Raw genomic sequence first — 16,646 nt, forward strand, 5'->3', positions numbered from 1 at the left:
GCAAAGTGCTTTGTGATTCCATCTGGAGCAAGAAAGGATAAGCAGCCTGGTGAAGAGATGCTATGAGCATAGCTTACTTCATTCTTAATCTTTCCTCCATTAAAAAGAGCCATTTGATTCACTCTCAAATGGCTTATTCACTCTCAAATGGCTAATCTCAAGAAGGATTATCTTGGAAGAATAAAAGTGTTCTCTTTTCTTTTCAAATATTTTGAATTCTCATCAAATTTCTTTCAGATAGGTCATCCATGGGGGAATACAGAAAATAGAGCTTTAGTAGGGAAAGTCAAAGAGAACTTGGAGCAAGAGACCAGCAAGCCTAGCTAGCTAGGATGACAGAAGGAGGCTAAGACTCTAATATGTGATCCTAAGTAGGATAAATATTTCAAGAGGGGGGTTTCCATACAGAAGATTTTGCAGGTATGATTGAAAGAACTACTGAAGGAGGCATTGGTGTGCCCAGGATTGTGTTAAATCATAGCTCTCACCAGCCCACCCCTTTGTCTAAGAACTTTATGTTGCTTCCATCTAGGCCCTTGGGTAGTTGGTTGTCTACAGACTCCAATTGACTGCCTACTCATGCTGGCATCTGGGGGGAGGCCAGGAATCTTCCCTCTGCTGGCTGGCATTGCCTACTCTAAGAAATACTTTGCCACAGTTCTCTTAACAAACCCCACTAGTCTAAAGGAGACGCCTAGATGCTTGGAGCAATGTTGGAGAATAGTTATCATTCTGCACTCAGGGATGGAAGTGAGCTAGCTCAAATCCCTGAGGGAGGATAATGGTTACCCATATTACATGAGTCAAAAGCAAAGGAAGAAACCATGAGGGAAAGATGAACCAATTTTGCTATATAAAAATGAATAACTTTGGGGTATTAATAAATAAATAAACTTCACAGATAACTTCTTTGTGCCTGATGGAGTTTTGCAAGAATTGAATAAATTAGCAATAAAGGAAATTATTGTAATAATTGGGAAAATTTGAATATAGATTATATATTTGAAAATATTACATCTTGCGAAAGAGAACAGCATTGTGATTATGTATATGAATCCCTTATTCTTACACCAAATTTTAAAGTATTCAGGGTGAAGAGTCATAATGTTATGATATCTACAATCACTCTAGTCATTTGGAAAAGAAGTATATACACATATGTATATGAAGACAGGCATGCAGAAATAGACAGAAAGAGGTAACATAAATATTGCAAAGTGTTAACCCTTGGTAGATCTAGGTGAAAGGTGTAATAAAAGTGCTCATGTACTAGTCTTCCAACTTTTCTGAAAGCTTTGTATTTTTCAAAATAAAAAGTGAGAAGACAATGAATTGATGCATGTAATACCTTACAACTGTTAGTTATCAGATGGAAATCACTTTGAGGACAGGATTCTTTGTTTTCATATACTCAATGTCTAAACTCTAAACATTGTCCTGCTCCATAGTCAATGCTCAAAGCAACTTATACATGACTAAATAATAAGATGAATAAATTTTTGTCTTCTTGCTTCTTACTTTCCCTTACTACTCCCATTAGAAATTTGTTTTTAGGGTTAGATTAAAGCATAAATTGCAGTTAAGGGTTTGCATATCAGCTCTGTGTATGTATGTGTGGTGTGTGTGCTTAAGTGTTTAATATCCTACCCTACTCCCTACCACACCTTAAAGCAAATTAAATAGGAGTAGGGTTGCCAAATATAACACAGAACATTCTATTAAATTTGGATATCAGGCAACAATGAATCATTTAATATAAGTATGGTCCAAATAGTTCACAAAGGCCAAATATTCCATGGAACATACTTATACTAAAAATTATTCATTGTTTACCTGTAATTCAATTTTTAAAAGGTATCATATTTTTTATTTGTTAAATATGGTAACCCTAATAAAAGCCATTTATTCCCCCTGATGTATATGGCTGACCCTGCCTGCAAGCATGTAAAAATCTTAGATAAGTTGATTTATCTATAAGAAAATGTTTATAGTTTTTCTGAATTTTCAATTATAGTGGAAATAAGCCTTTATCCTTTTAGCTGAATTGTCCCCCTACTTGCCTCACTTTGTGTTCATTCCTAATCTCTCACTTTTCTTCATATAACACATTTTAAGGATTGCATTTTTATTTGTGATAAAACCCATAATAGGATATACATACAGGTCACATAAAAATACATGAGGATGATAATTAAACTATACAGTGTTGGATAGGTAGTATGATTAAAGAATTACAGATTTATTGTATACAGTGTCACTAATGTCAATGAGTTTCTTCTTAGAATCACTTCTTGCACAAAAAGTATGTTTTAGCAGTAATAGAGCGAACACGTTAAAAATACTACTTATAGAACAACTACAACTTCAAAACATTCAATTGAACTCAATCTCATGGATTTGTTTACCACTTGACAAATGACCCTGATTTACAATGACCTCTCAAGAACATACCAGGGGAAAGCAGCATGAAGCCCATCACTTGCAGAAGCAATTACAGAAAATCCCTTTGGAACAGTAGCAGCGTTCCACATTATTATATGCACGTGTGTTACATTGCACCTTCCTGAGTTGAACATTGAAAACTGTAGCCATATGAAACACCAAAATGGATGACTTCATCCCAGCCTGGGCCTTCACTGGTGGTAGTAGTAATTTTGACCATCATAGCTATCATAGCCACGCCCTTTATAGTAGCTGTACTCATCCTCATAGGCTCGGTAATTGTCCCCTCGAGGTTCCACATTCTCATTTTCATAGACTTCATATCCATTGTCATATTCATTGGTGCCTGTTTGTTCATACTCCCCCTCATACTCAGCGGTAGTGGTTCCCCCCTGTGGTGCGGGGGTGGTCCCATAGACCTCCTGTGGTGGAGTGGTGGGTTCAAACCCGCCATTGTCCTGCTCTCCAGCCACTGTGGTTCCTTCTGCATTTTCTTCTTCCCCTTCTTCTTCTTCTTCTTCTCCATTGTCTCCACCACTGCTGCCATTGCCATTTTCTACATCTGTGCTGTTGGTGCTAGTGCCATTTATGCCTTGCCCATTTTCATCCACTTCTGCTTCGTTTTCTTCATTTTCATTTTCTTCCTCTTCCTCTTCTTCTTCTTCTTCTTCTTCTTCACTTTCCTCCTTTTTTGTAGCCTTCTTTCCTACATCTCCAGCCTGGAAGGGAAAATTTGAAAGAATCCAAATCTAGGCATGAAAAATTGTAAAAAAGGCCATCACTTCATTCAACACCGATTGTACCGATAGCCTTGTTCTAGATGTAATTCTGAATTGAAGCCAATTTAACTTACAAAAGGATTGGTGGGGACTTCAAAAATTCAGAATTTGGACCTTTGTCTCTGGGTTTTGAAGGAGAAAAATGTACTTGATAAATGAGCTGTCTCTGTAGGAGCTGCTTTCTATAGCTTTGCTACTCGCTTTCTGTCTTGAATCCTGTTCCCTGAAATGTAATGGCATCTCTCAAGACCTTTAATCCATTGCTAAGATGCTTGTCCTTAATCTTCTGTTATAATGTGCAAGTCACTGTAATATCATGGGAAGAGAACTTGCATGGAAAAAGGTCTTTCCTTATTTGTAAACCAGAAAATTGTATCTGCTCTTGCTTTCTCAGTGAGTTAAAAAGACAATACAGAATTCTCTGTATATAGTGTCAGGATAACCTTAAGCTTCAGTGGAGGAATGAGGTCATATTTAACATTGGGGCAAATTATTACCTTCTTGGGAAGTTGGATGGCAGCTAGGCCTACATTTCCCGTTCCAGGCGTGGTCTCCTCGCCATAGCCAGGTGTCGTAGCAGAAAGGGTGGAGTTCTCAGCCTCGGATTCTTCATCTTCATTAGACTCTTCATTGTTTGCTTCTTCATTTGAATTCTCCTGGTAGAAATGTCCAGAGCAGAAAAAGTTATTTTAGCCAGAAGCTAACTCGAAATTTGTTGGAGTCATGGACCACTGTTGGGAAAAAAGGCTTTGTATTGCTCAGCCAGCTCATCACCCATGTTGATAATTCTGCTTCCTCTTATACCATTTGCACTTCTAACTTTTTATAACTCAACTCAAAGTTACCACATACTATGTATCTCACTATGGTGTGTTTTAGATATTTTTACATTCTATTTAATTAATTCATAAATATTTGTATAAAAATTTCAGCATATCTTTCTATACGGTATCACAACATACAAGATTTAGGTTCTTAAAGTCTCACAATTAAAGTTTTTTTTGTTAACTGAAGTAATATAATTTAAGTTGATTAAAAATGTTTGATTTAAATAATTAAAATTTTAAAAATCTTATTAGCAATTACTACAACATGGTAGTAAATTAATTCTTGTACTTGTTGACAAATTAGCTGAGAACTTTATACCTATTTTTCTTTAGTTCTTTATAGCAGCACTGTAAGGTAGGATTATTGTTCTTACTCTTTAGAAAAATAAATTGAGCTCAGGAAAGCTAAAAACTTGCTTAAGTTCTCATGGTAAGTGATGAAGCTATCTCTTTATAACTCAAAAAGCTGAGCCTTTGAAGTTTTTGATGATGGTTAGAATTTATCTGAGTTGTCCACATTACAACTAGTATATATTTTTCAAAAAGGAATTTTTTATATAAACCAACTCCTTTCAAACAAATTGGTAGCATGTCTTATTTATTACCAAAAAAAAAAAAAATGAATGCATCGCATTAGTTTTTAAGCTTATTAAAAGAAAAAGGATATATTTAATTCAAAATCTATCTGCCAATTGTAAGCCAGTTCTATGGCATATGCAGTATTCAAAAGATGTCAGGAATTTGACATGCAATCAGTTTTTCTGTGCAATGAGGAAACTAGACACTCCAAGAAACCCTAGTAATATATTATGCTCTGCATGAATATGTTTTTTAAAAATTACCTCTCCTCAAATGAATGCTTATCATAATCTTTTAACATTTTAGTCTTTTTCCTTTACTCCATGTTGTTAGGCAACTGTTTGTTAATTGAACTAATTTCACAAAGTATTTCATAGCTAATATTAAAAATCAGGAATTCATTTCTATAGAATTTATTTACTTTAAGTCCTGGAAATTGAATTTATTTTAATGTATTTTTAAAGATAGTGTGATGTTAGGATTACTTTAACTAGGGTTCCTATATTTGAAGACTTGAAAAACAAACAAAACTCAGATTTAGTCTGCCTTATTATTAAAAAAGAATATGTTTGCTCGGCAGGTGTGGCTCAGTGGTTGAGCATCAACCTAGGAACCACGAGATCTTAGTTCAATTCTCGGTCAGGGCACATGCTCTGGTTGTGGGCTCAATCCTCAGTAGGGGGCATGTAGGAGGCAGCCCATCAATGATTCTCTTATCATTAATGTTTTTATCTCTCTCTCTGTCTCCCTTACTCTCTCTAAAATCAATAAAAACATATTTAAATATAAAAATAAATATGTTTGCTTCAGAAAATTTATAAATTCCACTGTTTCAGTGAATTCTTGGGAATGCTAGAGTCAACCCCAAAACAATCTCCAAGCTAATTGTGTTAAATAGTCCACAAACACCATACTGTTTATTTATTTTTTCATGTTTACGTTTTAGTCCAACAAATGAAATCTTTCAGGTGTGGAGGAGGGATGATCCTTAGAGTATGAAAATATACAAGTTGGGTCCTATACCCTCATTTCACAGGTGAAAAATCTGAGGTCCGGTGAAATAAATGACTCATATGAGGTCAATAGACAGCAGTTAATTAGTGCCAGGGTCACGAATAAAGGCCCAAACTCCCAATTTATAGACATTTACATTTTCTCCTACAACACCTTTTCTTTTCCTAGATATTCTATTTGAGGATGTCCTGCTGCAATAAGTTATAAAGGAAAATAGGCCAATCTGTTTATTAGCAGTAACTTGTACTTTAAAAGTATTATTAACCCACTAGAATGCTAAAATGACTGAAAGAAAAAGTGTTGGTGAGAACCCTCCTACTGACGGTGGGAGTTCACGTTGGTACACCTGCCTTGGAAAGCTGTTTAGTTGAATCTACTCAGGTTAAACATATGCATAGCCTTTTGACTTAGGAATTTCACTTCCAGGTAAATTGGCGACCAGAAATGAATGCATATGTTCACCAGAGGGAATGCTAGAATGTTCATAGAAACTACCCAAATGCACATAAACAGAAGAATAATACATTGTGGTACATTAACATAATGAAATACTAACAATGAGAGTGAATAATTTACAACTATAGAACAATAAGAATCAGTCTCTGAAATTGAAAGTAGAACAGGCCACACATGAAAGAGTATATGCTGTGTGATTCCATATATGCATACAATACACAGAAAGGTAAAAAAAATCTGTTGGGAGTCAACATAGCAGTTGCCTTGGTGGGGGTTGGTTAATGAATGGAATAGAGCCCAAAGCATGGATTGCTTTTTTATATGAGTGCCCGTTACACTTGTGTGTTCAGTTTCTGAAATTTCAGCAATCTGCATACTCATGATAATTGTGTTAAGTGTATTGTATTTTAACAGAGGTTTTGTAGTTATTGAGACTGGATAGTTTAGAAGTGGAAAAAAATATATGTTTACCAAATCGAAAATATGCCTACACACCTTCTCATGTGAATACAATTCTTGGAGACTATGTTTAGTCTGAATTGCCAATGAACTTGTAGGGAAGAAATGGGGGCAAAGTGCTTGTAGAATCTCTTTAGAATGGAAGACTCCAAGTTTTTTTCATCCACTTTTCAATGATCACTTTTAATGAATGATCTTTGGAGCATTTATTCCTCTGATGGTTCAAAACCAAACCACCAAAAATTACTGGGCACCATATATGTATAAGAAACGGTGCTAATCAGGACAAGGAGATACAGAAAACAGTACTGCACTATTTCTCCCTAAAGAGGAATGAAACCTATGGTCTCTAACAGGGGCCCTCAAACTTTTTAAACAGGGGGCCAGTTCACTGTCCCTCAGACCATTGGAGGGCCGGACTATAGTTTAAAAAAACAACAACTATGAACAAATTCCTATGCACACTGCACATATCTTATTTTGAAGTAAAAAAACAAAACGGGAACAAATACAATATTTGTATTTGCATGTGGCCCACGGGCCGTAGTTTGAGGACCCCTGGACTCTCTAAGTTCCCTGCGTCATGGGGAGTTTAAAGATAATTTCTTGGAGGATCATATATGTTCAGTGGTTATTGGCAAAATTTTGAGTGTGTGTGATTGCATCTGAGTAGTAAAGGCATCCTATTCCTCCTCCATCCCCAACCACCATTACAACAAGTGAAGAGCCTTGGGAAATCTGGCTGTCAAGGCAATTTTACAATCACTGTACAGTGAACAGCTGTAGTTAAGTGGATTATCCCAGCTTAGTTCTTCTGTAAGATTACTATGTTCGATACAGGCAGAAATTTGTGGGATTTAGTAGGTGGCATTTTTCCTGGTACTGGCTTGATATTCTTGTTAAGGCCTTTCTTTAAGCTAGTAGGGTAAATTATTGTACTGGAAATGTTAATTTTACAGTTTAAAAAATTAAACTAATTATTTGTCATTTTTAAAGTTCCTGCACTGTTTTGTTTTCAAGATTAACAAACATTTATTTATGATCCATTTTTTACTGTCATTGTCCATTAATAAATAGCACCTATGAATACCTGAACTTAGAAGGTTCCCAAACCAGTGGATTGCTATAATTGATAACCCAGAAAAATGTTCCTAATTAGTACATATCCTTGGGTAAGAGTGTCAGTTATAAACATGTTAGCACAATTTCCAAGATATATAGATGAATTTTAGCCATGACTACACTGATTTTTAGTACGATATTGGAAGACATTTTTACATCTTGAGTATTTGCATTTCTGTAAAAACATGAATTTTGTCATTAACCAAAAAAGACATGAAATTCCTATTAAAAAGAACAATGCTACTTTGGTGGGTCAAGAAAGGCTGATGAATCACAATAACACTGTAGTGTAGAGGATATAAGATTAGTTTTCAAATACTACTCACTTGGTAAATTTAGTCATTAAAATAAGCATTTCACTGAGTTTAGAACTATTATACACTTGTATTTTACCATCATGTCCTATCCACTTAAATATAAATAACACTTTCTTTCCTTTTTATCAGAATTCAGACTTCTTCCACTTAAAATGGGGCCACTTTTGGTTTTGTGTACAGGTCACTTTAACCCCAAACTGCAATAGTTTTAAGCAGGTCATTTTAGTTTATTCTAATTTAAGTAACATTTTACTTGTCCAAAATAGAAGACTGTGGGCAGTTGGTAAGCTGGCAATGCTGTTTGCTGAGTCCCTACTACAGTAAACTAGTTTCCTATTTGTTTTTGTGCTGCCTGGTTTGTTAGAAAAAAAAAACTGCAGAAATTTCTTACCTCTTCCCCTTCCTCCTCTTCTGAGCTATCACCATCTCCATTTTCTTCAGATGAGTCACTGTTCTAAAAAAATGTACACATGAATTCATACACATGTGATTATATACGTAGATTTACATTTATTAGAACAGTTCTCGTGCTAATGTGAAAAAGGAGATTGGGCACAAATAAAATGAGGTTAGAGAGGAAAGGGTATTTTACAATGATCAAGATACATATGAGATATTCCATTTTTACCCTCAAAACATAGACAATCTGTTAAAAACACTTTGTATGTAAAAACTAGAGCAATGAATTACAAAATTGCTTAGCTCTAAGAGACCAAGAGGATTATCTGGTCCAATTTTTTTTTTTTTACAAAGAAGGAATCTGAAGCCAAGAATGGTCATGACATCAACCAGTTCAAGGCAAATCTTGGGCTAGGCGTAGATCACATTATTTTCTTTTCTTTATAAAATATGAATAAAATGATGATTAGGTTTACTATACTAGTAAAATGATATCTTAAGTAATTCATGTTCCTGGTGAGTTTAAATTAGAATTTCACTTGAAATTAAATTTGCATATAATTTTTATTATCTTTCTATATAAAACTAATATCTAAAATTGTAATATGTATTAGTATACAGGTATGGGCAAAAGTAGGTTTATAGTTGTAATATAAAAATAACATAATAATAAATAAATAATAATATAAAAATAATCTCTCTTGCGTACTCACAGCTGTAAACCTATTTTGGCCACCCTGTATGTTGGAAGTTATTTAAGAGAAAAATTAATTCATTTATGAAATTTTAGAGTACCATCCCTCTATAGAGCTCAATATTGAATGAGAATAAATTGAACCAAGGAATCTGATATACAAATATAATTATAAATTAATGAGCTTTGCTACTTTTTACAGGAAAATGCAAATCTAAACTTTTGCTTTCAGAGCCTTTAAGACAGTGGAGGAGATTCTTCATCTTTCTCCCAGTTTTAATCTAATTGAAGTTTCCTTCTTTCTGTGCCACAACTTTTAAAGGCAGCAGGTATACAAATGGATACCCAACTTATGATTCTGTCATTTTCTACTCTGCAAATGTTAATTTTGATTCTGACTCAGTTAAATTCCATGGGCCTTAGACAATATAGCTGCAGAAGAACCTCCAGGTTAGAAATCGGATTTTAGGAAACAGTCCGGATCCAGTCCTACTCAGGGCCATCCTGCTGGGCTTATGCCTCAGGTGGCCACACCTTCCACCCAAGGAAAGGGAATGCTTGTCCCCTTGAGCCAAGAATAACCTTGGGTGGAAAAGAGAATAATTAGACCTGCTCTTCCACTGCTGTGACCTTAATGGTTGTTCTTTTCCCAGCCCAGAGAGTAAATAAAGAAAGATATTATATTTGAACTACTTTTATTTGTTAGTTAAATTATATAGAGAGGACAGCATATTTTGCTTCAGTGGGAGTGTTTCATCATTTTCCAAACTTTCTCATGTCTAGCTTTATTCCTAGCCCAAACACACCCTCTTCAATTAATATCTATAGTGAGAACAATTATAAAACTGAATGTAATGCCTTGAGGCCTGGGCTTTTCCTTCATTTCCTATCTTTCATTTATTCCTATTATAATTTGTCACTAAATCCTATGGATTTTCCAAAAGTATATATATATATTAACCATTATTCCTTCTAACTTCTATTACTCCATCTATTCAACTCCCAGGTATACATTCCAGGCATTGTACTGAGAATAAGGGTCATAACAAGAGATGAGGTTGGAAATATGGACAGTTTCTCTGTATTGAGCACTGTGATAGCTGAGATGAGTTCAATATCCTATATAATAAAAGCCTAATATGCTATGTCCAATTGTCCAGTCATCCATTCAACCAATCAAAACATAATATGCTAATGATATGCTAAGGCCGCTCAACCACTCACTATGATGTGCACTGACCACCAGGAGGCAGACAGTCTACCAGTTGACCAGGCACTATGACGTGCACTGACCACCAAGGGGCATATGCTCCGACTGGTAGGTTAGCTTGCTGCTGGGGTCCGGCCAATCAGACTGAGTGAGACTGGCAGGACACGCCCTGGAGCCCTCCCGCAGTCCCTCCCCAGCTGGCCAACCCCCCGCGTCCCTCCCGGCCCTGATCATACTCCGGTGGGATCCCTCGGCCTGGGCTGTGACCTCTCGCAATCTGGGACCCCTCAGGGAATGTCAGAGAGCCAATTTTGGCCTGATCTTGCTCAACGCAGGAGCTGCCCTCTGGTGGTCAGTGTGCTCCCACAGGGGGAGTGCTGCTCAGCCAGAGCCGGGCTCGTGGCTGGCGACTGCAGCAGCAGTGGCAGGAGCCTCTCCCGCCTCTGCGGCAGAGCTAAGGATGTCCAACTGTGGGGAGCAGGCCTACACTGTCAGTCGGACATCCCCTGAGGGCTCCTGGACTGTGAGAGGGCACAGGCCGAGCTGAGGGACCCCCTGCCCCGAGTGCACAAATTTCGTGCACTGAGCCCCTAGTGAGAAATATAAGATAATGTTCTTGCCCTCAAAGAGTTCACATACTAATCAATTATCAATTGAATCATAAAAATCATAAAAAAGCAATTTCTTCAATTAAAAATGCTTAAGATATGACCTTATTTATACTTTAATGTCTATAGCACACCAATAGATAAGTTATGGTAGACTGTTAATAGCTTTGCAATCACTATAGCATGTTTCATACAAGTTGGTATTTTAGAAATAATTATATATAAATAGATTTGTTTAAATGAAACACAAATTTCAAAGTCAATACAGCTGAATCCATTGTGGAGTGACAATCTGAGCAGTAAGTAATAGACTTAAGAGAATAAATAATGAAGAGCAATGAAAAATATACAAGTAAACATAAGAAAAAAGTCTTGAAAGTCAAACTGCAAAATAGAAGAGTATATCATAAATACTATGTAAGAGTGTTAAATGGGGAGATATATTTTATTGGATTCTTTTTAAAAAAACAACTATCTTACTTTCATATTTTTAATTAGTTGAGATGGACCAATTTGCAGATAATTTGTGGAAATTTTGTATATTAAAGATATACTTAGAGTCTGTCAATGGAAAATAAAACTTTTCCTAATATCATTTCAGTATAGATATTTTAATTGGACCACATATATAAATTTCTAGGTGTGAATATCTTTTTAAGTACCTGATATTTTAGAAAGTTGAGGAGCTACTCAGAAAGTTGAATTTATTATCATTTCTGTTTTATTTAAGAAAGAAAACCAAGTAAACTTTCAAATGAACAGTGTTTATTTATGGGCTTGAGGTGAACCAAAGAATGGAAGACAATTCTGAAAACCCACAGCTCTTGTATCATTTGTGTTCATATTTCTTTGGCCACACACATTCCCCATAATTATTATGGTGCTAGAAATACTTTAAAATGATCATTTCCTATCATTGTATGAGTTAGAGATGGGTTGGCCCAACATATGGGAGGATGCTGTGCCAACCCACTGTGCTGAGGCATTCTTTTCAGTATCTTGACTGCTTTTAGTGTCTCAGGAGTCCTGAGTCAAATGGTGCATAATTGGTACCCTCAACCCGAACTGTATAGGAATAAAAATAGTGCAATTCTGGTTTGTTGTGTATTTAAAATCAACACCACACCCTCCAGTTTTCAAAGGCCCTCTTCACAGGTAACCCAATAAAAATGGAAACTTTTATTTTTAGTTTGGCTATTTTTCTTTTTGTTTTCAAGAATGTTTTGTTTTTCTCATAAGCATGTTGGTTTACTTCATGAATATCTCTCTTTCCTCTGCAGTTATTATAATAATTATGCTCCAATGTGACCTACACAGGTCAAAGGTTCAAAAAATCCTCAGCAATCAACATTGATTATCAAAAATTTCTTTTTAAATGGTCTCCACTGTTTATAAAGTCAATTTTTTCTACCAGTTAAAGGTTTCTAAAATTGTTGGATGTAAAACAACTGTATGACGGTATTGAATCAACTATAACATGATGATTAATGGCCTTGTGATTGACTTAGTTATCAACAACTGATGAAATCGTCCACTTTTGTCAGTGAGTTAGCCAAAATACCTGAATTCAATATGTCAAGGTATTTGCTTTTATTATATTCTAGACTGGACCCAAATGATTTTACTCTGTTTGGTATATCTTTGCTTTAAAAGAGAACTAAGGATAAATTTTATTTTATTATGTTAAAAACAAACTTTGTATTAAGTGATCTTTCTGGCTGAGTTTCAGTGAGAGTTTAACTCAGTGTTTCATAGTTAAATTTGACACAAGACACTGGGGGGTAGGGGAGGCCAGGGAAAGGTCAAGGGGGGAAATAAAAAGGAGATATATGTACTACTCTTTGTAATATTTTAAGCAATAAAACAAAATTAAAAAAAATTGATTCTCTTTCAATTGAAATGTGTAAAAAGAAAAATTAGTGTTTATACTTACCTGAACTGCAAATCGTTTTAGAGGAGGATAAAAGTAGGCGTGCTTATAAAGATAATACCGTGGTCTGTACTTAAAAACCTGCATAAACAAAATAAATATATATTCATGTTTAATGTGCAAATACACCCAGAGTAAGTGTAGTCAGGCCAAGGAAGTATGCTAAAATTAATTACCGCATTTTCTTCAGAATCCTCTAATTTGGCTCTTCGGTGAAAATTTTTCATCTGTTTAAAAAATATTTAATTACTACATATCCTCTCATTGACATAAAAAAGATAAAAATGGAAATAAACATACGTTTTTAATAAAGAACTTACTGAGAAAGCACAGGCCATTCCCAAAATGCTGAGCAAAATTAAAGCAGTCTTCATTTTGGTGATTGCTTCTGGAATTAATGAAGTGGTAAAGTTAATAAATATTAAAAATAAAAGTGCAATTTTTTTTTGCTCATACTAGATGATGAAATATTTAATTTTTTTCTCCCCAATTATAGTTTTGAATAATTATGACCAAATTTCTGCTTTTGTTTAAAATTTGTTCCTTTTATTTAAGGGATAGAAGACTGATTGTACCCACCTGTTTAAATAATCTTGAGTCCCATATTTGGTCTTAACCTATCTGCTATGATGTGTCACTAGAAGACCATCTCTTCACTTCAAAGGGTATGAATGCTTAGCATACGTCACACTGGGGCTGGTAGGCCTCCTAATATCACTGACATAGGATTATTAGCTAAGTGAATTGAATTGTTAATGTGGTTATGAGATCTGTTTCTTTTCTTTTTAATTAAAAACAAAGCAAAAATTGAATACATTGAAATGATTGTTTTCATGCCAATGATTCTACAGGTGTTTCCAACTTCTATGTAGCTTTTGAACTAAAATGTCATTTGTAAAATTGAGATGAGGCACCATTTTCCTATGAATATTTTAGAATACTCGATATCTTTGTGTGTGTGTGGAGTGATCCATAGTATGTGAACTACTATTCTCATAGCATGTTGCACCAACAGCCATGTCTTAGGATGTTGCTGTGGGAAGAGTTCATCAGAGTGTCACCTTAAAATATCGGGGGCAAATTTCCTTAAATTAGGTTTTTCTCCAGCTCCATTTACGCTTTCCGTCACTAGTAGGGGAGTCTGTCATGGGGTAGGTCAGGGGTTTTCTGGGGTCAGGGAACTGAAGATGCCACTCTCAGAGTGGGAGTAATTCCTGAACAGTCTTGGGGGTTGTAGCCATGCAAAGATTTCAGTTCCACGTGGAATCCTCATAAGTAAAGGGAAGAGAATTAGTGAAATCCTACCTTAATTGAATTGTATTTGATAAAACCCAGTTTAATAGAGTCTGCATAAACTAGCTGACAGCCTACTAACACCCACCCACTGGCACTGACATACACATTTAACCGTGAGTGCTTTCTCAGTCAGAGCGACAGCTTTGCTACCTTCTAGAAGCAATATGTAATGGTGATGGCAATTTCCCTATAGGCACACTTGGAAAAGTTACATTTAAAATGTGTAAGACCCATGTATATACTGTACCATGGAGGTTGATTTGCATTTTGTCACCGTTCACAAGATTTATTGCATCCGTTCTGGGTATCTCATGCTGAAAGTAAACATTACATCAGGGAGGGTTTGAGGCCTGAAGGAGCTTGTTGGGTCCTAAGCCACATTCTATTTGTGGCAGAGTGGGTCTTTGATTTTGATGCCGACACATTTCCTCACAGTCTTCCTACTTTAGGAAAAGTTCTTGGTGGTCACACTGGATAAAGAGATCTTGCCCCTGAAGGGGGTTCATCTGTTTAAGAAGCTTTCATTGTCCTTGGGGTGCTCTGAATAATATTTTGAACTTTGCCAGCTATAATCCAGCCCCCCTACCTCCACCCCCACCCCTCCCAAAAAAACAGAAAGATTGTTGTTCTGTAGCTTTATGAAAAAGAGTTGGAATATTAATAATATCTTAAAGAGATAAAAAGTTAAATACATAGGACTGTAGAAAGAGTTTTTATTATGTAAATTTCTTAGAACAAACCATAAAGATAACTAGATGAAAACATAGCAGGGGCAATATGAAAAGAACCGAGATATTCAGGTAGGCAACAACTGGCTGCCTACATAAATCTCATTTTATTTACTTTGCAATTCAGCAAAAGCAAAGACCTCTATATTGACCATAATAACCCAGACAACAATTTAAATATTCTTAAAGGATAGTTTTGTGACTCTGATTACAAGTTTTTGTTGGGAAAAGTACGATAAACCACCAATATCATCTATTTCTCTAGCACTAAATATTTTTCCATGCTGATTTCAGAGCTATATGATAGTAACACTTTGAAACTGAATGTATAATGTATTGAAAAGATTTTATATAATGGAAATGCTAATTAGGCATAACTTATGGAGTGATCTGCATACAATGAGGCAGATTTGCAAATGCAAAATAGAATTCACTCAGGTTGTCTTGACTGTCTCAGAATGAGGAAATAAACAGTTATCTATGAGATGCAGAGGTAGAAAGCAGGAAGCATACTTGTCTAGTTAATAAGCTCAGTCTTTTGGAGGGAAAAAATCTAAAGTCTGAGGTACTAATTTAATGGTAAACAAGTATGAAATTACATAGTCGTTCTATACAGTTCAATAATATCAACATTTAAATAAAAAAATTTAAAGCCAAGTCCAGAAATGTAAAACATGGACTGTTTGATTTTTAAGATAACAAAGCTGTCATATTAAATCTTACCCGTTTGCAGTCCTGGAATGAAGAGGCAAGCTCACAGGAGTGAGTGACACAGATTGAGTATTTCCTCTGTCCTCTCACTCACTCATTCACTTGCCCTTGCTGGATATAAACTCTCCTTTGCCTTCCAACAGCCAATCACTGTCACGGTCAAGGTGATGTCAGAATGTGGATTCTCACCAGAAAACCCCCAAACATCAACACTTTTTCAAGACACAGGCTCAGTTGAATAAACATGAAACATAGTTCTAGTGCCAAGAAGTTTGCATTGTGGAGTTTAATTGAAGGGTTAGATGAAGATGAATAGTTTGCTTTCTGAATATATATAATATACTGGATTTGAATTAAAATAGCAAAACATTTAACCATTTAAAAATGTCATAATTATACAAGTGTTTACTATGTTGAAAGGAAAAATACTTAGTCATCAAATATGGTCCTACATTATTAGTTTAGTAAAAACAATTAAATAATAAAGCACTGAATAACAATATTTCATATCAATTATCTTATATTTTCTTGAAATATGCTTCACTGCTTCATGAGTTAAAAATCAGTACAATTAAATGTCAGGATTTATAAGATATATTTGCTAAAATATCACTGAGGATAAAAGTTTAAACTTTTAAGGATCACTCTACTGATAGGAAGGTTTTAGTTTTTGTTTTGTAAAATAAACCTCTTAGATTAGTTATTTATATGGTCCTTTCTTATTGCAGAAGCAATGTAACCAAATTTTTTTTTCCCTTGGGCTTCTGTATAGCGCTTTTCTGTTCATTTTCATATTTAATGTTTTATATATATAGAAAAATAGAATTATAGCTGGCAAGTGTTATCTGTTGTTTCTGAAATGATTCATGAAAACTGAACACACAAAGGACTAATTGATAAACTAAAGTGCTAAATTGTTTAATTTGCAAAGGGAAATTTAGTTTAATAGCTTGTATATTCTCCTTGTTCAGTAATTTTATTCTTCCCCAAGTAATTTTATTCTACCTGAGAAATCAAAAATTAATAAATATATCTATACTAATAAAAGGGTAATATACTAATTAGACTGGTAGAC

General features: G+C 35.1%; 1 protein-coding gene across 1 annotated transcript; it reads right to left on the bottom strand.

The window, feature by feature from the left end:
* Window positions 1-2,120: 2,120 nt before the first annotated feature.
* IBSP (integrin binding sialoprotein) lies at window positions 2,121-15,667 on the bottom strand. The gene is made up of 7 exons (XM_059681897.1): window positions 15,584-15,667; window positions 13,157-13,224; window positions 13,013-13,063; window positions 12,840-12,917; window positions 8,387-8,449; window positions 3,719-3,877; window positions 2,121-3,161 (listed from the first exon to the last, which is right to left on the bottom strand). Exons 2-7 carry the CDS (start codon window positions 13,208-13,210, stop codon window positions 2,634-2,636), a joined length of 933 nt encoding a protein of 310 aa, XP_059537880.1. The 5' UTR covers window positions 13,211-13,224; window positions 15,584-15,667; the 3' UTR covers window positions 2,121-2,633.
* Window positions 15,668-16,646: the final 979 nt, after the last annotated feature.

Source organism: Myotis daubentonii, chromosome 1 (assembly GCF_963259705.1).
Source record: "Myotis daubentonii chromosome 1, mMyoDau2.1, whole genome shotgun sequence".
NCBI classification, from domain to species: Eukaryota; Metazoa; Chordata; class Mammalia; order Chiroptera; family Vespertilionidae; genus Myotis; species Myotis daubentonii.